This window comes from Callionymus lyra, chromosome 12 (assembly GCF_982586985.1).
Source record: "Callionymus lyra chromosome 12, fCalLyr1.hap1.1, whole genome shotgun sequence".
In the NCBI taxonomy this organism is placed as follows: Eukaryota; Metazoa; Chordata; class Actinopteri; order Syngnathiformes; family Callionymidae; genus Callionymus; species Callionymus lyra.
The window spans coordinates 20,690,794-20,714,691 of record NC_141829.1 but is presented as its reverse complement, the minus strand read 5'-3'; the positions used below and the strand labels follow the sequence as shown (position 1 = coordinate 20,714,691).

At 44.3% G+C, this 23,898-nt stretch overlaps 1 protein-coding gene across 2 annotated transcripts in view; it reads right to left on the bottom strand.

The window, feature by feature from the left end:
- The window catches only part of LOC148068611 (cyclic AMP receptor 3), an 81,306-nt gene that overhangs the window by 13,572 nt on the left and 43,836 nt on the right, over positions 1 to 23,898 (bottom strand). Inside the window, exons 11-12 of one of the 2 annotated variants that reach the window (XM_087804377.1) lie at positions 21,171 to 21,253; positions 1,713 to 1,860 (exon numbers count right to left, since the gene is read on the bottom strand). In XM_087804377.1, coding sequence (XP_087660503.1) covers positions 1,713 to 1,860; positions 21,171 to 21,253 — 231 coding nt within the window. The remainder of the gene's footprint in view (positions 1 to 1,712; positions 1,861 to 21,170; positions 21,254 to 23,898) is intronic. The other variant, XM_087804379.1, reaches the window with a different exon arrangement.

Sequence of the window (23,898 nt, the reverse complement as noted above, 5' to 3'; positions counted from 1 at the left end):
CAGTCCTGTAAACCTGGATAATCCCGGCCAATTTTTTTTGTACCAAGAAAATTGAAGGTTCAATCGAACCCCTGAACCTTCAAATGCCAGATAGTAATAGTAACATGACAGGCCTGTGAACCATTTTATTGTCGCATCACTTCTTTCCTCTCTCTAAAATGCTTTATTTACAATTGCTCCACTGATGTTTCCTTGACAGCGCTGGAGAGTTCTGAAGTTACTCTTGATCATCCAAGTCAATAAACTGTCAGCGAATGTCATTATTCATGAAGAAACTGCTTTCATAACGGCCGAGACCTTAAATAAATCATTCTTTATGACTTTCTTTTTGGTTCCCTTTGTGCCCAGCTTTGATCTGAAGTCAGATTTTCTTTAAAATAGTAGGTACTGCTGTGTTTATAGTTCAATCCCCTTCAATCTAGAACCTGGTACGTGTGTTTGACCAAATGATATGTTCGTATCCATGCAAAGATGCGTCTTTTCCTATACAATCTTTCCTCTGCCGTTTTTTTTTAAATGGTTTCGGGAAACTATGAGCCCCTTGTAGGACTCAGAGTTGGCCCCACAAGGGGGAATCCAGTCGACTAATGACATGGGTATTTGTCAGAATCTTTCCTGTTGCTTGGCACTTCTGCTTCCCTTTCACAAAACTAAAGTGGTCTCTCACCATATCGTGTTTCAACGTATGCTTACCATTGTGTCCTTTGTCTTGATTGGCCAACAGGACTGTGTCCGGAAACTGTAGTTTTTATATTGATTCATGGTCACTTTTGTGACTACAAGGTAGTCTTGCTTCACAGTGAAGTGTATCGTGAAGTGTATTTTTTTTTCATTGTAAAAGTTCGATTTATTTCAAGCCTTATGTTCATCAAACATTTAACCCCCTTAGCACCTGCTGCTACGCTAGTCATTATTGAAGTGCTGGACATGCAAAAGGAAGGTTAGAGCTACGTGGCTGTGAGGAGCCACTATGTATATTTAAAAGAATCTTTGGTTTGGCATTTAAATAAAAATAAATACATCGTACAATAATCGCTACGCAGCTGTAAGAGGCAACTATGTGTATATAAAATAATCTTTGGTTTGGTATTTTAATAAAAAGAAATACAAGGTTAGCGACAAGGGTGGGAAGGCAGCGTGATCAGAGGAGCAGTAGTATATATTTAGGGGTTGAATAACCCTTAAAAATGTCATGTTGCTGAAATGATGACAAACTTTCTTAAAAGTGTATAAACTGTGTAAGAATTTGGAAAAGGTAAATGACATTTTGGGAGGGTTTATTGTCCTCAAAACTATTTGAATAGTGAAAAGTTAAAGGGTAACCAAACTTTTACATTTGTTTATTAGGAGGTGTTTTCTAGAATGTAAGCCTCGCCATAGAAGAGGACCCACTGTAGTTGCAAGTGACAATGAGAACTTTTCAATAGGATGTCCAAAAACATTAGGAGAATGTGGTGTAAACACATAAGACAATAGAATAATCAAAAATCTCATTCAAAAAGTCTTGAGAGGGATGGTTTCGTACGGACAAAATGACGAAACGGAATCCAGTATGGTTACAACGAACTTTCTGTGGACAGGGGTTAGATGCCAGAACGGTTGACAGTTTGTATGACAGGCAGGTGTCAAGTCCAACAGGTTAAACTGATCCAGACATCTTCCCCGGCGAAGGTAACACGATGAGACAGTAACGTGCGGGAGGGACGACGTACCTGCAAGCCGGTCGGGCTCAGGAGACTCCACCAGTCCCGGTCCAGGCCGAAGACGAACGCGTTGGCCAGGCCGTGCAGCGGCGCCGACAGGACGTGCAACAAGGTGAGAGTGAAGGATGGATCTTGAGGGTAGAAGGCGTTGTGGAGCCTGTGGAGGACAGAAAACAGACAGTGTTGGACCCATCCACGTACCGGCAAGAGAGACAACCTGCCAGGGAGCTTCTGGGTAATTGAAGGTGAAGTCACAGGTATGGCGGAGACGGAGCCGAAGAGAAAAAAAAGGTGCAGGCGGCAGGTGAGAGGCAGAAAAAGAGTCAAAGAGAGAGAGAGAGAGGACAAGTGAGTGACAGAGTGAGGGACAGGGTGAAAACGAGAGGTAATGAGAGCGAGTGTCAGAGGCAGGAGGGAAAAAAAAAAAAAAAAAAAAAGGGGGGAGAGAGCAAGAGGAAAAGGGGAGGGCAAAAGAGCGAGTGCGCTTTATATCAGCATTTAAGAGCCCATTAGGCAGCGTGAGACGTCTGGGCTGACACATTCTTGGCTGCCGCTCCGACAGCACGCAGCACTTTACAAGGACGGCGAGGAGTGTAGTGCTCGACTCCCTTCCTCTCCCTCCTCTCATCTCCGTTCGCTTCCCCGTGACCACAATTCCTCCTTCCTGTCTTCTGGCGCAACTTCTCTTCAAACACATTTCACACGCGCCTCTGCTTTTTGCTGGAAATATTGCTCCCCATTTATTCACATTAGTTACAACTGCCTGAGTTTATCTTTCTCATCTTGACGCACAAGGTGGTTCTTGCCCCGTCTGCGTCCTCCGCCCTCGGAGGGGGAGGCAGGACTGGGAGCAGAAACCCCCGGGTGTTGTGCCGTACGGTCGCAAACTAATGGCTGCCTCCGAGAGCGACGCCTGCTCAGCCATTAACCCCGGATTAACCCTATATTAGTGCTGCTCGCTGGGTTAGCATGCCGCTAATGTCTTTTATTGATCTATTAGGGAGAGAATCAAACCGTACACTGGTCGCCAGCGTTTCCCCGTCTGTGTCGCGCCCCCGACGTGGGCACGTGCGGTGAAAAATCTGGTCACGGCGGTTGACCTCGGGGTTAGGAAAACCATCCCCGAGGAGATTGTATCGGAGGGGAAAGAGGGGAGGAGTGGGGGGGAACTCGACGGCGACCTTTTCGGAAAGAGAGGAGCCGCCGTCTTGTTGTGGCACAGTGACTCATCCCCTCCAGCTGACGCAGGCGTCGAAGACTCCTTTCCACTTTTTTTCTTTTAACGATGATGAATGTAATGAAATCTTTCATGACGCCGCCGCCGCCGCTTTAAACCATTATGCTCATCATGTACGTCATCCCGCTGCCAATCAGCCCGTCCTGGGAGGAACACGGGAGGAAGGTAGACTCAAAAGATGAACGTGATTATCACGAAAAAAGGTTCGTGTTGACGTTTATCTTGGGTTGATCGACGCCGTCGAGACCATATCTCTCGTGAGTTGGAACGGAGATGTGATAAGGAAGGATTGTTTATCCAATACTGGTGACTTTTTTTTTAAATGGCGGAAAAAGAATGAAAAAACATGCAACTTCGTCCAAAAGCATTCGTAAAATACTTTTAGATTAGATAAGAATTTGGGGAAAATAGAACACATGAGACACCATACCCATTTTTAGGCATTTTACAGAGTTTCTACCCAAGACTACCACGAGCCTTTGGGACTAAATACACAGTGCTTTGTACACATTGCCTGGTATCACTTTCAGCCAATAAAAAACATGTTTAAAAAGCTTATTCCCATTGAATTTACACTTTTTTTTATGTTGCCCAAAGCAAACGACTCTTCCCAAAGTAGCTACATGGACCAATGTTAAAGTTGAACTGCAAAGGGCTTTTTGTTAGTTCAACTATCTGGATTTTGCTTCAATCTGTAAATGATTTAAAAATAAATAAATAAATGCTACAAGATGTTTTTTAAACTTAGATAAAATTGGACTAATCATGTGTTCCCATTTTCAAGACTTATGAAAATTTGGTTTAAGACATTCTAATGCCAATTAAGGTTCTTCTTTTTATATTCATGAATTTAATAGGAATTGTAGGATCTGCTGAAACCCTGTTTCACTCCACTTTAGGTTTGTCTACGACTTAAGATTAGAAAGAAACTCAAACTAACAATGGACTTTCCATTCTGTTCAAATTCAGTTTCAATATTCCTTAAATATCAAACAAAAGGCAAAGATAACAAACCCAGCATGGAAGCAGCTAAGATAGGGAGCTGCAGCATTGTATCCACAGAGAATGACAAATACTTCAAAAGATTCAAAGATCCAGGTCGTAATCAAGAACATCCTTATATATACGGTGGTTTGAAAAATAGTGTTTACCTTTTTTCTGATTTCTTGTTTCCTCGCATGGTAAATGGTAAATGGCTCTTACTTATATAGCGATTTTCTACGAATATTCAGGACCCAAAGCGCTTTACACTAACTTACACATGCACACAATCACACAGTGATGGGAGTAGGCTGTGACGCGGCGCGCTAGCTGAATCTTCAGGAGAGATCAGGGTTAGTGTCGTGCTCAGAGACACAATAACACAAAACTTCACACCACTTTAAATAACCGGTCCCTATCCTATCAAAATAATGTCTAAAAATTAATCGAAATATGTTCGCTGACGATGTCATAATCTTGTTGGCAGAGATAATACATTACAATATCGTGTTATAAAGGGTACAATCTGATGATAGAGTCACCCTCCATTTTAGTAGTCGAAAACCCAATCTCAGAATCCAACTTTTTTTTTCAGTGCTCATGGAAATTCCCCTGAAATTAAAACTCTTGACAGAGCGTCGGTCTTATCCTGCGGGCGGCCGCTATTGGATCCCGACTAATCCTCCCGCAGAGTTGGAAGATTTAAATAATGAATGAAGTTCTCTCGCGGCGCTGCGTCTGCTGCATAAAAATGCTGGTCCGGAGCCCCCGCATATCGATCCCGCCTCTCGGTGATGATTACAGGTATCTTGTCGGTTCAGCAGAATAATCCTGAGCCGGTTTGCGGTCGACGAGTGGCTGCGATGTCTCATCTCCGCTGGTGGAACTCATTAGCCACGATCTTGATTGAACACATTAAAAGTCACTTCTTAATGGACATATTAGCCTGGAATCAAATAAAGCCGGAGCGGAGAAAAAGACAACACATTACGCAAAATGAAGGGTTTGTGCTTTTGCCAATTAAAACACACTAATCATCAATCCCGCGTTTATGCTGATACATTAAAGTCGTTGAAAGTTAAACAAGTTGCAGAGAAGTTATAGACAACATGTCGACTTTTTTCTTAAAGATGCTTCTGGTTGAGAAAAAACATGTCCTGTTTGTTGTTTGTCCTTGTTCGCCTAGTACTCCGCTAATACAAAGAGATAAAGGTCTTTATATTCCCTGGATATTCTCGCTGTTGTTGGACTCTCCAGCACTACAGGGCACCATGTGATAGGAGGCTTAACAAGAATGTTTAGCCTCCTTGGTGCAAGACTACGAAAGTCCAGTTCAGTGGACGACCTGATGAGTCTGAATTTAACCTGCTTCAATGTATATTTATGGACGCCATCGACGACACTTTATCTCTTGCCTCACAACATCTATAAAGACATAAATATGAAACTACTACTTCGAACTAAAATAAAATCCCTTCTCGACTTTCTAACTAACTAAAACTGAGACTAAAACTCATTTTCCCAACACAGCCTCACTCCTTATTTCGCCCCTTCCCCAGTAGCTCATCCTAGCCCTACTTGACTGGACTCTAGCGTTCAGTGTTGCGTTCCAACCAGCACCGCACGTCGACTATTTTAAGTACCTGACCAGCTCAGGTTCCGAGCAAACTCAGCCTGCAATAAGGCGGTGATCTCCACCTACTGCCGGCCACTGAATTGTCAGAGAGTGACGCCACATCAGCTCCCAACACATGGAACACTTTTTTTTTTTTTAAACACTGCGACAAGGAGTATGGTATGTCGGCCTGAACAGTTGTTCCGACGTCCGTGGACCGTGAAGCCTCCAGCCAACCGCAAGTAGGAAGCATGGCCGATGTAGTATTGAGTCAAGTAGATCTAGAACTGGGTATTGGGAGAGCACCATTAAAGAACTCATCCTAGGACTTTTTTGCGTTTACTCTTGACCCGTTCATACATATGCCTGATTGGAAAGCTCTTGTTGTTTTTTTCACAAGATTTAGTGTACTTTAATGCAACTGTAGCTCTTGAAATGCAGAAGCTGAAATGTTGTCAAAGATGGTGTTTTCTAGAAATTATGCACTGTCTGGGACTTAAAAGCGTTCAATTTCGCTTTCCAAGACCAGGGTCACAAAGCGCTTAAACAATCAAAACAATACTCAATAAAATATATACTTAAAAGTTCAGGATAATACTGAGAACAACACAGGAGTTCCAGAAAATCAAGAAAAAGGCTGCACGAATAAAAATGTCTTAAGATGTTTCTTAAAGGAGTCAGTAGATCCATCAAACCCAGAGGGAGAGGAAGATCGATCCAAAGTTTAGGAGCAACAGCCTGGAAGGATTTCTCTCCTCTGGTCCTGAACCGTGTGCGTGGAACCATCAGTAGATTCTGATCCACAGACCTCAGAGCCCGAACTGGGGTATAAGGCTGGATCAGATCACTGATGTAAGGAGGAGTCTGACCATGAATAGATCTGAAAGTAAGAACCAGAATTTAAAAGTTGATCCTGAAAGAAACTCGAAGCCAGTGAAGAGTTTTAAGGATCGGGGAAATGTGAGTTATTTTACTAGAGCGGGTCAGAATTATCGCTGCAGAGTTTAGTATTAACTGCAGGCGAGACAGATCCTTCTTGTTAAGACATGAAAACAAACCATTAATAGTCCAGATGAGAAGACACAAACACATCCACTTCCCTCAACCAACCCACCACAACTTGTCGCACCTTCTTTTGTGAGATTGAACCCTCTCCTCTTGAAGCAACTCATATTCGGAGCGACTAGTGAGAACCATGGCCTCAGACTAGAAGGTGACGATCATAATAGCTGCTGCGAAAATGGCAAATCGTTAATCTCTAAACATTGTAATTACATTCTCGTCCGCTATGGCAAAGCAAAAAGGAAATAGAGATGTTTGGCAGGAGAGCTCGTCTGCTAATTAAAACCCGCTAATTGTGGCTTCTGTGTCCCCGTAACGTTCATTAGAGACAATCAGGAGAAGAGTCTAAAACCAGATCTCTCTTAACCGCACGTGACGATGAAGTGACTTGGCGGGCTTCTGCCGTTGTCGTCGACCACTTTTTTTTGTTGTTTAATATTCCGTCTCTTCTTCCTTCGGTGTTGGTGGAAATCATCGGCACTTTAAATGATTGCAGCCGCTTCTGCTTCGTGGCGGTAAGCAGGTTCAGACATCTTTTTTTTTTTTTTTTTTTTTCTCCCCAGTGGTAATTCTCTGAGAGAAATGCAGGTGAACAGCACAGACGATGATTATGGAGATCCGTCCACAAATCTGGTTATAATCCTCTCTTATCCTCTTTTGCGGCAGGAGGTTCGAAGGTTTATTTGCTAATAATCTGGCTGCACTTATACCTCCCGACTTCCATTTGGGAAAGTTGGGACGGGCGAGAGAAAAAAAAAACAGGTCGCCCCCCCTGGACCGTGTTGACTAAAGTGACCGGAGGCGCGTAAAATAGAGACAATGGGTCGGTCAGGTGGAGCGCACGGGTGTCCCGGGGTTCTGGTCGGGGGGAAATGAGGGCCATTTTTTTCGGGTAGCCACGTCGCCTGTTTTTTTGGGTTAGCCCTGCTGCTGTATCTCAGAGGAGCAGACCAGCTGCTGCTCACATTCATTTCACTTCCCATTAAAGGTGAAATAAATCAGGAGTCCCCGCACAACCCTCCTCCTGAGGACGGCAGGAAAACACACACACCGGAACTCACACACACACACACACTCACACACACGGGCTATAACCCGGGTCAGGTGGAGAGGAAACGTTAAGGATGTGAATCTGTGTATGTGTTCGGCGGAGCAGCGCGGCGCTGAGAGTGAGTGGGTCTCTCTCCATGTGTGTGTGTGTGTGTGTGTGTGTGTGTGTGTACAGGCTATTTCTGGCGCCTCTTTTTTTTTTTTTTTTCTTTTTTTTTTTTCTCTCCCTGCTGCTGCAAAGAAACACGATCAGCGTCCGGGAAACGAGAGCTGGCAGCAAGCAATCATCTGCCTGCCACACAGACAAAGTTCTACGCACATACACACGGCGCAGAGCTGCGCGCACCATGGCAACGGAACCGCCGCAATTAGAGGCAAAGAGCCTTTTCCCCTCCACCGAGGGAGAGACGGGGAGTGAAAATGAAAGGAAGAAAGAGCAGACGAGAGAGAGATGCAGGGAAGGTGTGCGGAAAGTAAGAGTCGGTGTGTGTGGGGGGGGGGGGGGGGGGGGGGGGGGGGAGGGAGGAAGGGAGGAAGGAGAGAGGGAGTTAGCAGTTAAGAGGTGTGAAGGGGAACGAGGGCCGAGAGTGATGGAGGAGGAGGAGGAGGAGGAGAGGAAGCGAGTGTGTTGGGGGTGGTGGTGGGGGGGGCGAACAAGTGAGCCTGAATGGAAAAGACTAAAAAGCAGCGGAGGCAGCGAGCGAGAAAGAGGAGGAGAGATATCAGAAAAGACAGACTGCGAAACACGGGAGAGACAAACAAGCGAAACCAAAATAATAAGAGGATGGAAAAAAAAAAAAGAAGTGAGGTTGCCCAGGCGAAGGAGGGAGTGAGGTGTTTATGTGTGTGTACATAGGGGGGTGGTGGTGGTGGTAGGGGGGGGGGGGGGGGGGGTCTCTCTTGTGTGAGTTGGGGCTAATGAATGATGAATGAGGGAAGCAGTTGCGGGAAGTCTGGCTCCGGGCGATGCCGGGCGTGTGTCAAGGGCTGCCGGGCGTCGGACAACGACTAGGGGGGGTGAGACCGTTGCGAGTGGTCAGCGGCGGCCATAAACACACACTCGTGGTTTGAGAATCAGACGTCCACCTGTAGCGGTCCTCCTCAGCCTCCTCCTCCTCCTCCTCCTCCTCCTCCTCCTCCTCCTCCTCCTCCCTCCTCCTCCTCCTCCTCCAGCCGCCACCGCCATCCATCATATTGTCAGTCACTCTCTAAAACCCCGACTCTCCTTCTCCTGCCCTCCAGGTTCTCCAGAAAAATCCATCATCTGCATCCCCGACCCTTCTCCTCTAATATCCCCCGCTGCCAGTCTGCGACACCTCTCCGCCATCAGCCTCCCTCTTCACCTATCCCTCTAATTGTTGTGTGCAACATCCTGCAGGAACGCCAGAGATCTTCCGTCAAGCCTGGAAGGGTGCCAGGAAGCCGTCCTGACCTCATCATACTCCTTCCTCTCCTTTTTTTTTTTTTTTTTTCTTCTCCCTGACTGACTGCCTGACTCGCTTTATTTCTCCCCGCTGCAGAGAAATCACAACACTTCAAAGTGCCAAAACAAGGGCCAAGCCGCCTCACCGCTGACACCGAGTCTCACGTGTCCTCTCGCCCCGGAATTTTTCCGCTGCCAAAAAAACGTAAATGATCCGTTGCCTCCGATTGAGGTCGGGGTGCGACTTTTTAACCCCTTCACGCGGATGAAACATGACAGGAAATTGGCAGCGAGGAAAACCAAACATCTCTGTCGATGATGCGTATACTCGCCACAAATGTGTGTGTGTGTGTGCGCCGGGGTTCCCAGGGTGTCATGCCAGGAGGCCGATCATCGTATTGACCTCCGGTTGAATTTTCGATTTGCTTCTATTCTTCTTAATGAGTGTAAACTGAAGGCCAGCCCGTCCAAATCAATTTATTGAAGTTCAAGAGATTTATGGTTTAAAATTCAGATCCTTTTGGGACGAAAAGCAAAGACTATCATTACAGGGCGACTAATGTGTTGATTTAAGTGTCTCTTAAATATATCTTGGACCTTTATTGTACTCATCAGTATGTGTCCATTTGGACAAAAACTCAATTTTAATAAAGATATTTATATTAGAAAATGTGCTTAAGCCCCACCCACTGAATAAGCTTTTTTCTGGAGATTCATCTTGTTTTCCATAACCACACCCACTCTGCTGTGATTGGTCAAGCGTCAATGTTTGTCACAGCGTGTCATCAATCCCAGAAATCTCCACCTCCAAGGGACTCGTTGTATAAACAAAACCGGGGCGAGAGGAGGAGTGAATGCTCTCATAACCTTTCGTTCGCCGAGATTTTAGATGGGGAGATCGTTTTTGAAAGTAATACATTTCTTCATGAACACGTAGTTAAGTCAGTAGAGTTGAGTTTTGACATTAGTCGCCCCTTAAAGCTGCTCTTAACTTTGATAAACCTTTACTGTTAAAAAAGATGTTTCCTTGAAACTGAAGATCCTAAAAAATGCCACATAATGTTCCAAATATCGAAGCAGATCGAGGGGAATTCAATACAAGAAAAAAAAAGTAGAGAGGTGGAAGTAAACAACAGAAATACTTGATAAAAAAATCACCCTCCAAAAATAAAAATACAAGGTACAGTACAAAAAAAACGTTTGTAACACTGCATGTGTGAGTCAGACACCTGGTTCTAATATGTTCCTGTATTTAAAACATCTGTATCTGATCTGCACTTCAAACAAAGGAGGACACGACGCTAGCTGAGGAACAACCGTACAAATTCTACACACACGCTCATTTTTTAACTCTACAACAAAGGACCTCACAGTTCACCACAGTGGTTTGTTGGTGGTGAAAGAGCCGCCTGTCAGCAACACACACGCACACACACACACACACACACACACACAGATGGTGGTGAGATTGACACGAGAGTGTCTCGACAAGTGCTGCGCCACAAGTCCACTGATTACAAAGAAGAAGTCAGCCTGGCCCTCGTTCACCTGTTTGCTGTGTCGCAAACAGGTTTTTCGGAGGACGGCCGCCACCTGGATTGAAGAGCGGAGCTCGCCATGTGTGACTGACTTTTATCCCCCACTCAGATGCATTGTGCGTCTCACTGCGGCTCTTTGCTGCCTTTTAAAACACTGCGGATTGTTCGCAGATACAACGAAAAAACGGTTATTTAAAAAATTAAATATAATACTAAAATAGATGTGTGCCGGTTTTTCCGAAAGGATCATAGTTTTAGTCTCGGTCTGGACAGGTTTACCCTTCTCTTTGTCACAAGGGACTTTTAGCAGCGAGAAACATGGCAGCTGAAGAAACAGAACTTTGCCTTACTTAGATCAGAAATGTTCATCTATGTGAAAGAAAGGTCTTAGATCCCATGTGTCAAGTCTTGCCCGCCAAATCTTTTATCTTTTATTTAAAATTTCATATCCTGCCAAAGTTATCTCAAGACACTTTACAGTTAAGGTAAGACTTTATCAACACACTTTATGTGACTTCATCACAAAAATCAACCATAAGTGAATCACAGTGTGATAGCGGTGAGAAAATAACTTCCTTTTAGAAGGCAGAAATCTCGAGCAGAAACAGACTCCTGACAGCCTCCTGCTGTGACCAGCTGAGAGGGTGAATGGGGGGGAAAAGGTGAGAGTGTTTTTGTGGCCCATAGGATTGTCGATCTAAGTAGGTAACTTTGTGTTTGTGTTGAAAGTGTCTATCGATGCTAATGTTTAAGATAAGACAAGATAATTTACATTGTGTTTGGCCCACGACAGCTCAGGGATTTTGGCCCCTTTTGTGATTGAGTTTGAAACCCCTCACCCCGAAAATCCAGTTAGTACCTCGATTATCTACCTTTATGTAACCGTTAGCACGATTAGCATTGACTTGCGTTAACAGCGACATAAACAGTTATTTTGCAGTGAACAACCAAACTGTAGAGCAGATATCTATATACAGAGTAGAGACATAATGTTTGTGTACTGATGCTACCGGTTCTCAGGTTTTTCGTAAATGTTTAAGACACAAACATGTCACGTTGTTGTTGTTCAAACACGTTCACGTCATCCAGTTATAGGTATTTTCACAAACACAGGATTACAAAAGTGATTTATCGTTTCATTCTGAAACAACAAATGCAACAATGAATCTTCCAGACCCTGAAGCGTTTGTGACTGTGTTGCCTCATTTGCAAACAACCTCTCAATCAAGACCCAAACTTTCACGTACACTTTTTCCTTTTTTAGAACAGGGATGCAGCAGTGAACCAGGTGGTGATGACATTACAACCGATCCATCTACGCTCAAGAAAAGAAGATTAACATCGCTGTACCGGGACCCTGACACGAACTCGTCCACTAATGCAGCACAAATGCAGAACAGGACTTTCATTGTGGACTGACAACATGTGATCGTGCATAACTCCCGACGCTTAGGACGCGTCTGCCGGGGAGGCCGTTGCACTGCGAAGACCACATGTTCGCCTACGTGTGTGTGTGTGTGACGATGGATGACCGCCGCGTAATCTATTTGGACCGACACAAAAGTTGCTGTGTGTGACTCTAATTACGCCCCAAAAACCTCATGTTGACAGCCTCTCCTAATGCGCTGTAAACGTTCCACGAATATCACTGGAAAGTACACGGCCGTGGAGACAAAAAAAACGCACGTGATCGCAAAGGCGCGTGCACGATAACTGTCAAAAGAAAAGCGCACACACACACACACAAAACCCCCTCGGGGGACTTGAGCGGCTAACGTTAAAGAGACTCCGAAACCCAAACAAAGAAACATCCTGTTTCCTGGAACAGCGGTCTCTCGGTTGCCGGGCCGCACACTTCATGCTCACGCAACGGGGAAAATAGGTTGAATGTCCACAGACACGCTTGTGTTTCACCGTGTCTAATTCATAATGTGTGTCCGGTGACGCCACGGACTCGCCGTGTGTGTGTATGTGTGTGTGTGTGAAAGAGAGAGAGAGTGATAGAGAGACGGAGGCAGTGGGGAGAGCAGATGATAGAGTAGGCTTTCGCGATTCCCCGGAGTGTGAGGCAGCGTTTACGGCACTCTCAGAGCAGCCAGAGTGATGAATATTTAAAGACGTGCCTGAAAGAGCAGAGGGAAGGGGAGAGCGGAGAGTGTGTGCCTGCGTCTCCTCTCGCCTTCTCACACAACAACAAACACACGCAAGCTCCTGCCTGCGCCGTATTAGTGAATATGCAGGAAGGAAGAAAAAAACGTTCACGTCCTTGTTTGTTTGTGTGTGTGTTCGGAGTCCACACGCGAGCGGTGCCCCGAGTGTTTGCTCTCCACACAACCCTGAAGGCCACCTCTCTGTCTTGTTAAATGGGGACGAACAGCGGGGCGTCGCCGCCGCTCAACAGGAGACGAATGGCTCCAAGGGACGTTTCCGTCTTCGGTTACGCACTCAAACACGACCCGAGGCGTGCACACACACACACACACACACACAACTCAGGGAGCTGTTGACATGTCTGTCCAGTTTACCATAGAGATGAACCACAGCTTGTTGTTTGCTGAAGGCGTAGCGGTGAATCAGGAGCCCCCCAAAATGTTCTTGGGAACCCAACGACTGTCGAGGTGTGACTCACTTGTTGTTGTCGTGCCAGACCCACGAGGCTCTGACGGGGACAATCACAGATGATGACATAGAGGGTTTTTTTTTTTCTCTGATAAGATGAGCTTGCACTCAAATATTTGACTTTCCAACGTGGAGCGAGCAGGAAGAAGAATTTGATCAGCGGTGAAACTTAAGTCGGACACGTGCGACTCAAGGAAAATCCTGTGACTAACTTTTTCATTATCAGAGAGATCTTTCTAAGAATCCTGGCCAATTTAAGTGCTCACAACAATGTGTAAATAATAATTACATTTAAATAATTGAACTTTAATAATTGAACCTTTTTTTTTAAATCAAGAAAATGGAATATCCATCCTATCTCCCATACCCTAACAAGTCCCACAAAGAAGTTAGCATTTAGAATATTTTATCTAAATTTCAGATAATATCTTGAAATTAAAATGTGACTCTGATAGTATGAAAAAAAAATCAGATTTTTGTCTAACAGTTTGATAAACTTCACTGAAACTCTAGTACAAAGACACAATTTCATGTTATTATTTCCCTTTTGATGGGGTTACCAACCGGTAACGCATAACAGCTTGGAAACTGTTTTTTGAATGGTTTACTTGCTAGCTTAGATTTTTAAGAAACATTCTAAAACAAAAATGTACCATCCTGTTACACTCCCCAACTATGTATACGTTAAAGATAATAATGCAAATATGGAGACCACTTAATGGATATAAAAATAGAATCTTTAAAATTTTAAGTTTTGTCTCAGATGGCATCTACTTTTTCATTACGGGGTCCTCACAGTCTTCCACTCTTTAGAAATTACTCAAGGATCCCAGTAAAACTTAATATAAAGTTGTGTTAATGAGGTTGGAAAATATATTTGGCAAGTCACACAACAAAGTGTAAAATGGCACCAGTTTATTAAAATGACCCATATATTTAACTGTGTATCAACTTGAGAGCCGTGCTGCCCACACCTCTTATTTCAGATCCGGAATAAGTCAAAAATAATTACGTGCAACAGGCGAGTCTCTTGACCTTGAGGTGGAAGATAAAGACAACAAACTACTTGCACATCTTTACAAATGAAAGAGTGAGTGGGTTTGAGGTTTCTCTTACATAAACGCATTCATTGTTCTGCTTTGATTTCTGCTCCTTGATGAAGGTTTGTTCTTTGTCTATCTGATAACATTGTGTTCATAGTAGTAAACAAGCATCTGCCTAGAACTACTAATGTGTATCGAAAACAGTTTAAAAAAAGTACGCAATTCTATAATCTGGCATTAAAAAAATACATAGATTAAGATTTCAATTATTGGCGTATTGTTATGACTTAGAATATGTCATTCTTGATTCAGAGAAATACAGTTGTTGATGAACTGTATTTTTCAATGATTTAAAAACTTTAATCTCTTTAATAAATCTTAAAATAAACCAAAATTTATTTCAGGAAAAGGAAAATATAATTGAAGGTAATTCTGAGCATGTGTGTTTGAAATAATCCTTCATTAAAAATAAAAAGCGGGAAATGAATTAACAGTTAAAATGAAGTAGAAGGACAGAGTACATTAAGGTATGGATTAATGATTGTTTAGCTTTTATCTGGCAACACTGTCGGTTGACTGCCGTTGCCGATGTTTACCGTGGAACAGAAATCTGCTGAGTCACCGTCTGAGGCAAATATTTGACCCCCTTTTGTGTGTGAGGTTTGCTGGCCGAGCACTCAAGAGTCTTGACAAGGGTTTAGTTTTATCGTGGCATCAAAACATCCTTAAGAAGGCGTTTCTACGCGTGTCTGATTATGATGATATAGTGAAGAAAATGAGGGGAGGTGGGAGGCGAAGAAGAGAGTGCATGCATGATAGAACAGAGTGAAAAATAAGTTAAAAAATAAAGAAAGTAAAATACAAATTGCTTTCTTTTCTCATTAGCAGTGCCACGTGTGTCAGGTTGACTGACACAACGTTTTATGTTTGCCTTTTACTGATTGTATTCTGAATCCACCCTGTTAGAGGTAAACTTCAAACAGCTGCCAGAACTTGCTGGACATGATGAGGTCTCCACGTTAATTGGAAACAAGGCGTCAGAAAAGCTTCTTGAATGTCTTTAAAACTAATTGGACTGCGCAGCATTACCCTGTCGACGGCTGGAACACTGGACGTTTGAAAGATTTAGAATCTTCTTAGTAAGTGTCGGTGGCTGGGAGCGGATTCAGGAAGAAGCATCTCGGACAGAAGTCACTCTTCCTGGACGAGATGTGACAAAAAACCGGACCCGGTCTGAGGGAGAAGTGGAAAATAACCGAGACCTCTTCAAGAAGAATCCAAGGCGAATGGATTCCCCCCGTTCGTATGGGTCCAGTTTTGACTTGTTTTTCCCGACTCGTGTGGGTGAGGCGGCTGCAGATAAACACAGATTAGAGCGAAGCCTTGTCATCACCCGGAGACATCTCTTGTTAAAGTTAACAAAACACAAGTCAAACAATGTCAGCGCACACCTGCGTACACGCAAACATCCTCGCGCGCCGACTGATGTTTCGAGGAGTGAGGACCAGCGAGCGGAAGGAAGAAGAAAGTGTCGAGCGATATAGAGGGAGCAGCGCATCCTGGGATGCGGAATACCAAATACAGCGAGATTAGACTTAATGTATCCCCCCCCCCTGTCCTCCGCCTTCCCTCCTGTTCGGCTCTCTCTTTCTTTCCTTCTCCCTCCATCCATCGCTCCCCTCCTCCTCTCCCTCCACCCCGTTCTCTTTGAGGGATGAATAATAACTGCTGCTCTGAGATTTCCTTCCTCGTTTTTCAAAGCGCCGAGCGGAGATGAGGAAGGTCTGACTGGCCTGTTATAATGCGCACGGGTGCGGGCGCTACACACACACACACACACACACACACACTCACACACACACACACACACTAACGCCGTCTTCTCTCAGCGCTCGCCTGAAGCAGGAAAATCAGATCTCCTTCAGAGGAAGGCGGGGGGACAAAAGATAAAGGAGGGGTTCTCGGGGACCGTCGAGAACTCGTGTTCAGACCCCTGGCAAGCATGTATAGGGCCCATATGCGGGGGTGAAAAATAAAAACCCCACACACACACATCACCGTCCCGGGGAGACCAGGAATAACGGGTTCGGATGCAAACAACCTCCTGGAGTGACAGGGTGAAGTCAAGGTTACAGACACATCCTTGGTTCAAGGCGCGCCGCCAGGACCAATCCATCAGCGGCGCCGCTCTCTAGAAGCGTAACCCCAATTGTTAAAAGCAACCTCAATCGACTCTGTGATGCTTCGGCGTCTCAACAGCTGTTACGAATGCAGGGAGGAGAGTCGGGGGAAGAAGGAGCGGAACTGCCGGCGCCTTCGGAAAATACTCTTAGGGGTTTACCAGGTGGTGCTACTGAAAAGTTTCAAAGGGGAGACTTATTGACCTTAAAAAATACCACATTTTAAAAACTTTCATGTACATTTTATTAAACACCAGCATGTGCTTGTATTCTACACCGAGCCAGATGTCAAACTCAATCACTCCAGGGGCACAAATGTAAAACACATTTGCTGTAAAATGTGTATTTAAGTCCAGTAGAAATGTTATTCCTATACTAGGAGTCCCAACAAAATCAATCTGCCTGTTCGTCATGCCTGAGGCACAAACTTAAATCCACTTTACCATCTTCAATCAGATCTAACTGAGTTATAGAGGGATATATATCTATCCATCCATCCATCCATCCATCCATCCATCCACCGATTCATTCATCCATCCATCCATTCATTCATTTATTAATCCATCCATCCGTTAATTTATTAATCCATCCGTCCATCCATTCATTTATTAATCCATCCATCCATCCATCCATCCATTTATTAATCCATCCGTCCATCCATTCATCCATTAATTTATTAATCCATCCATCCATTCATTGATTGATTCATCCATCCATTCATTTATTAATCCATCCATCCATCCATTAATTTATTAATCCATCCAATCATTCATTTATTAATCTATCCATTCATTGATTCATTCATCCATCCATTCATTAATCCATCCATCCATCAATCCATCCATTTATTGATTCATTCATCCATTCATTCATTTATTAATCCATCCATCCATCCATCCATTAATTTATTAATCCATCCGTCCATCCATCCATCCATTAATTTATAAATCCATCCATCCATTCATTGATTCATTCATCCATCCATCCATTAATTAATTTATCCATCCATCCGTCCATCCATCCATCCATTAATTTATTAATCCATCCATCCATTCATTGATTCATTCATCCATCCATCCATTCATTTATTAATCCATCCACCCATTCATTCATTTATTAATCCATCCATCCATCCATCCATCCATCCATCCATCCATCCATCCATCCATCCATCCATCCATCCATCCATCCATCCATCATCCATCCATCCATTCATTGATTCATTCATCCATTCATTGATTCATTCATCCATTCATCCATCCATTGATTCATCCATCCGACTTCCTCTTGCGTCAAATATTCAGTTTTGGGAAATTCCCAGTTCTCTGTTAAGAACTCTTAAAGACAATGAATTTCATGTTTTTAAAGCTCTTGTCTGCCACTTAAAGTGACTCAGTGGGCAAGATTTGACCCACTCGCAAACGTCTAACCAGGGCCGAGACGGTGCAGGTTTTGGATCCAACCAGTCAAGCACATACAGTTGAACCAATCAGGCGTCTGAAGACTTTAATCAATTAATTGTCAGTCAGGTGTTGCTTGTTTAAGCCGACACCTGATTGGTTAACTCATGTGTGCTTGACTGGTTGGAACAAAAACCTTCACCACCCTGGCCCTTTTCTGGACCAGTTTGACACCCCTGGTCTAGGCAAACCCTAAACCACCCAAAACAGTGTTGGCACCATAGCGTAAGAGGCTAACTATAATTAAAACAGCATTCTTGGAGCAAATTAAATGAAAGTCAAATCTCTGTATGAAGCACCACCTGCTTTGTTGGCTCAGATTTCAGTTGCTTAATCTTGGTTTAAGACACTATTTCAATTGTAAAATATTGACCCTTTGAAAATAGGTTGAATGAAAAGTGTCACATTTGTAATTTCACCAGCTGATGTGACACATCACTTCACATTTTGGAATTCCATTGAATCGAAATTGATTCAGAGGTTCAGCCATTCATTGCATTTTGCCTATCTGAGAGTAAGTACCCTAGAATTTCCTTGTTCCCACGTCAAGTGAGAGATAATCTGTCCAATGCTCCCTGGATCTGCACCAGGGCCTCCTCCCAATTGAACAAGAGGGGTGTCGGAATCTAGGAACTTAACTCATTACGGTATCTTGGGTTCTTTTGTTCATACAGGTGGAGGTGAAGGTGGGGTAGGTGTCCTACAAACGGCGTGGGGGAACTACATATCGCAAATCCAATCTTCTGTTCAGAATATTTCCCAAAAGAAAGACCAAAAAAAAGACAGCATTGTTGGGCTTTTACTTGGGCTTTGTCTTTTGGCTCAGCTCTTTTTTTTACCAAATGGAACTGAGGTTGCTGCTCGTCTGTCTCTAAAGCACAATCTTTCCCTCACTCACAAACAAAACCTCATGATACCTGATCTCCTTCAGCTTTAAAAAAAAAAAAGAGACGGAGAACCATGGACTAAGAGGATCTGATCCCACGAGTGAATCCGATTAATTTGGTTTAATGGCTTAGAGAAAACAAACTGAGGAAACACTTATCATGTGATTAATGATGATCTTAAAAACCACAAGAAGGTTGTTTTTTTTTGTTTGGGGGCCAAAACCTACCTTCTAAAGCTCCTCACGTCTGCATCCGCGGCGGTGTGTCATAAGAGGAGAAACGCTTGTCCGAGAGGAACGCTTTTTCATCACGCCCGCTCTGCTCGACAGGAAGCAGGAGCGGCGGGTTCTGAGGACGGGGGTCTATTTATGCAAACAGGCGTGCGATCGTGCACAGCAGGGATCTAGACAACTCTTGTAAACAAACACACACCCACACCATAAAGCACACAGGGGAGGCGATGTGAGAAGCAGACTGTGAAAACTCGAGTTGTGCCTGGGCAACCGCTCGCTCGCACACACAGAGACGGACAGACGAAAGAAAAAGAAAAAACTGAGGGAAAAAGTAGAAGCTCTTTCCCATTTCAATTCGCAACAGCTGGTGTCGAATTAACACATTTACTAGTGTGCATTTAGAACAGATTAAAATTGTGTGTGTGTGTGTGTGTGGCTCGTGTGTGTGTGTGTCAGCAGATGAGGGGCAAGACAAGAGTGTGTTTCTGTGTGGGAGCGACTGTGTATTAACGCAATGGATCAGGCAAGGAGACAGAGAGAGAGAGAGAGAGAGAGGGAGAGAGAGAGGGGGGGAGAGAGAGGGGGAGACGGCTTTAGCTGCTGCCCTGGGCCGTCTCTCTAAGCCCTGTTTAGGAGGCTTTGGAGCTCAGATAGAAATAATCCCCCACTCAGACACACACATGGTAAAGCATGCACACACAAAATAAAAACGTATAAACACACACGAGTGTGTGAACAAAAAAACAGGGGAGATTTTTCATAAACAAAAAAAAAAAACAGGAAAAATTAAGACAAACATCCGGAGCGTCGCGGGCTCAAGGTACCCGACCCGCACGAACACACGCCACACACACACACACACTCCCTGGGCTCGCCCACGTGAACAAATAGATCAACACACACTTGTGCACAGCTTCCGCACGGCGGAGCACAGCGGCATCAGCACGACACCATGACAAACACTTTACACACTCCAGCCCCTCAGCAGAGGGAGGCGAGGAAGCAGGGGAGGTGGAAGGGAGGAGGATATGAGCCGTGGGGGGGGGAGGGAGGCGAATCGGAGGTGGGAGAGAGGGAGCGTGGGGGGGGGAGGACGGAGGGAGGGAGGGAGGGCTAACAAATTAATAGAAGCCGCGGATATATACAGCCGGCGCTGCTGAACGACAGAAGGAGGAGGAAAGGGAGGAGGAGGAAGACGGAGACGACGGAGAGTGCAATTCATTCCCGTTCTCCCTTTCGTACGCTCTCTGGTGAAAGGCAGAGTGAAGCGGAGCGAGAGTGTGTTTGCTCAAGAGAGGGGAAATTGTGGGGAGAAGTAGAGGGGGTGGTGGGGGGGTTGGAAATGAAAAAAAAGAGAGAGAAGGGGGGTGCACCCAAGAGATAGAGAGAGAAAGTAAAAGAGGGCAAGAAAAGAGGGAGTGACATTTTGGGATGGAGGGTTGGGGAGTGTGGGGAGCAATTTGGTTTTTTTTTTTCACGGGATGCAGTTTGTCATCTTCATCAGCTGACAGCCGTGGCGGAAGAGGGATGGAGGGAGGATTGCGGAGGTGAAGTTGGAGGAGGAGAGGGCGAGAAGCTATGGGGGGGCGGTGAGGGTAGGAGGGGAGGCCTTTGAGAGACGTTGACCCTGTAATTGACCTGTGTCTCCGCCTACATCGCCGTGGCGACAACCAGAGCCGCCGCAGCTAATCACTTAGTAACCCTGACCTGTCAATCACATACACGGGGGGGCGAGAAGGGGGGGACGGAGAGAGGGGGGGCGAAACGGCAGCAAATCAAAGACAGGAGGGAGAAAGAAGGGGTGTGTGTGCGGTGTGGTTGTAATAAGAGCGGCAAGGTTATCATTTACCGGACCACCCGCCTCCCTCGCCAACACCGGGGCGAGCGGCGCACGTAAACAAAAGCTTCAAAGATCCGAAGCGACTCGAGCTGCAGCTGAGAGCGTCAGAGGTTCGGATGAGAAAGAACAAGAGAGGGAGGAAGAGAAAACGCTGAGGGGGGGAAAGTTGCGGGTTGAGGCGGGTGACAGGATGGAGGGAAGAGGAAGATAAGAAGATATATAGCGAGGCACATCACAACGACCCGAAAAAAAAAGCCGGAATCCACCTGCAGGTAAACAGGTGTGCGTGTGTGTGTTACCTGTTGATGAGCGGGAAGATAGACACCAGCAGGTAAACCGACGGGTACCACTTGAGCGGCTTGATCTCCTCCGCCAAGGAAACCTGGAGGGCGAAACAGAATTCTTACACATTTGAAGAGCAAGCGTTGCGAGCACGTTGGGGGAAACACCATTTTTAGACGCTTTCTAAATTTGCTCATACATGGATGGGTTGTTTTTTTTTCTGCAAACCATACCAAGAACTCATTATTTTATACTAAGGTTGTCCCTGTTCACTTAGATTTTGAGGTCTGTAGAATTGTTGCTCAATAATTAAATAATTGAGAATTTATGTGGTGTGAACACGTTATACAAAATTAATTTGTGAATAGTACATTAAGTTGGTATAGAAACAATTAAAATTAAGCAGTATTTCTGCCTTTATAAAATGGCAACAACTCTAAAACAATGGAAATAAGCAAAGATAAGGAATTTCAACTTTTAACTATATCACTTTTTTTCAAAACTTACATCCACAACTGGATTTTTCCTTTTTTTCTAAACAACTAAATTCAATGGACGTCCATGTTTTTCTAGCTGCTGTGATAGGACTTGGTTCACTCTTGCTGAATACTTATGTCAAAATGTGAAACAGCACAAAAGAAAAATCCGTTTCTGACTCTCTGACCTCTTTATCCGACTTCCCTTTCAGTGAACTCCTCTCTGCATTTGCGATACATTCATGGCAAGGCCTCGTTTGGCGTTTCTTTCTTTTAGAAACAGTTTTTTTCGTACAATTTCTCCAGGAGATATTCTACGAGGAAGCCTAACCCTTGACACATGTGCATCTGCGTTAGGGTGGTCCTACAGCAGAAGCAGGATTCAATGCCTTCAGATGGTGTTTGAACTAGATTGGAGACAGGATCCTCAACGAAGGCTTTAAACTAGGGGTGTTAACTCATTGACACAAGACGGGCAAAATCCATTAACGATCCAAATCGCGGCCGGATTTAAATCTATATATACCTAACAGGACGTAAAAGTCTGATTTTGATATAGTTTTTTCATTCATTTAGTCTCTATTTAAGTTAATTATCTCTGTTTTTGTCCATTTTCACCAAACAAGTATAGATGACATACATAATCACCTTTATAATAATTATTATTCTTCAAGGGCCACATTAAATTCTGTGACGTTGTTAGGGGCCGTCAAGTAGGAAGAAAGACGAGAAAATCCCTAAAAAAAAAAAGGACATTCGTCACTAGCCCATGACATTTATTTAGCTGAATAAGCTGCAATTGTATTCTTATATATATTAGTTTTTTCAAAACATTTCTTCAACTAACGTTAAAAAATATTTTGAGGGATTAATATATATATACTCAAAATAGGTGTTATGTGAAAATGTAAATGAATAATAAATACAAAATACACTTTTTAATGCATTAGAACCATTTATACATGATCATACTTTGACATTATTGTACAATTCTGAGTTCGGGGGCAGGAGTGGAGTGAAAGTATCTGGATGTTCTGTTCTATGTTAGTCTTTGTATCCTTTGTCTTTCTTGTTTTTCTTTGATCTATGTTCCTTGTCTTTATCTTTAGACTTAGATTGTGTCATCTTGTTCTTTCTCTTTATGTTCTTGTTCTTATTTTATTTTGATTTATTCAATGTTCAATAAAGTTTTACCTTACCTTATTACAAGGGCCGCATAAATACAGTCAAATACACTTTGCCCAGGTCTGGGTTACCCTATGAGCATGACCTTTAATCTACTTTGAAGTGAGCAAATAATCCGGCGGGCCAAAGAAAATGTCTTGGCAGCCCTGATTTGGCCCCGAGTTCGACACATGTGCTTTAAGCGGACCCTAAGCAAAGCGCCAGCAAACATGGAAAGTTACACATCTTGAAGTACAGCGACGTGCAGGAGGAGGAAAGGCAAGGCAGGTGTAGAATCTCCTAAATGTTTCAGAGAAACGAGGCGGGAGACGCGGCAGCAGAGAAAAGATGTTCGGGGAGGTGAGCGCTGCGACGAATGATTGACAGGGAGAAGGTGCTGAAGTGGGTCACGGAGGGTTCTTAACAGCCCAGGAACAAAGAGTTCACATTCCCATCTAGCAAACCAGATTGCAAAGGACAACAAGTCAGAATTTAAGATTAAGGTTTAGAACGACAGACCATTTTTCCCTCATTGACCTCTCGTATTTAAAAGAAGGTGTTCATAATGTTTCAGCCAGTGAGAGTTAAAAGAAAACATATAACCAGAGCCTCAAAGTCAGACGTTAACTTAAATAAAATCTAAATTGAGTCTCTTAGCCGTGATAATGCGAAGGCAACTCTAGATTCCTAATGGGCAGAGCAGTGAACTGAGGCAAACAACAAAGGCCAATTAAAACCTAATAAAATATTAACTTACTGATAACGCGCAATCTCCGCCGCCGTTACGAGGAGAAACAGATTCAAATTAAACTGAAAGCCGATACTTTGCTGTAATTTGAAAAGGATGAATTCAATAACTTGTGGACGGGGCGAGCGGGGAAGACGGAGGGCTGCGACAGCGGCTCAAAGTCGAGAAGGAGGCGGAGGGGAGTGCAGGGGGGGAGAGCAATGGGGGGAGGCGAAGGGGGTCGCCTGGCGGAGGAGAGCTTTTACAAGCCGTTATCTAATTCCCGGGAGAGAAGGACTCCTGCGTCCGGAAGAGGCTGAGAAGCGAGGCCCCTAGATCGATTTTCTGCGCCGAGCAGTTTTTTTTTTTTCCTCCCTC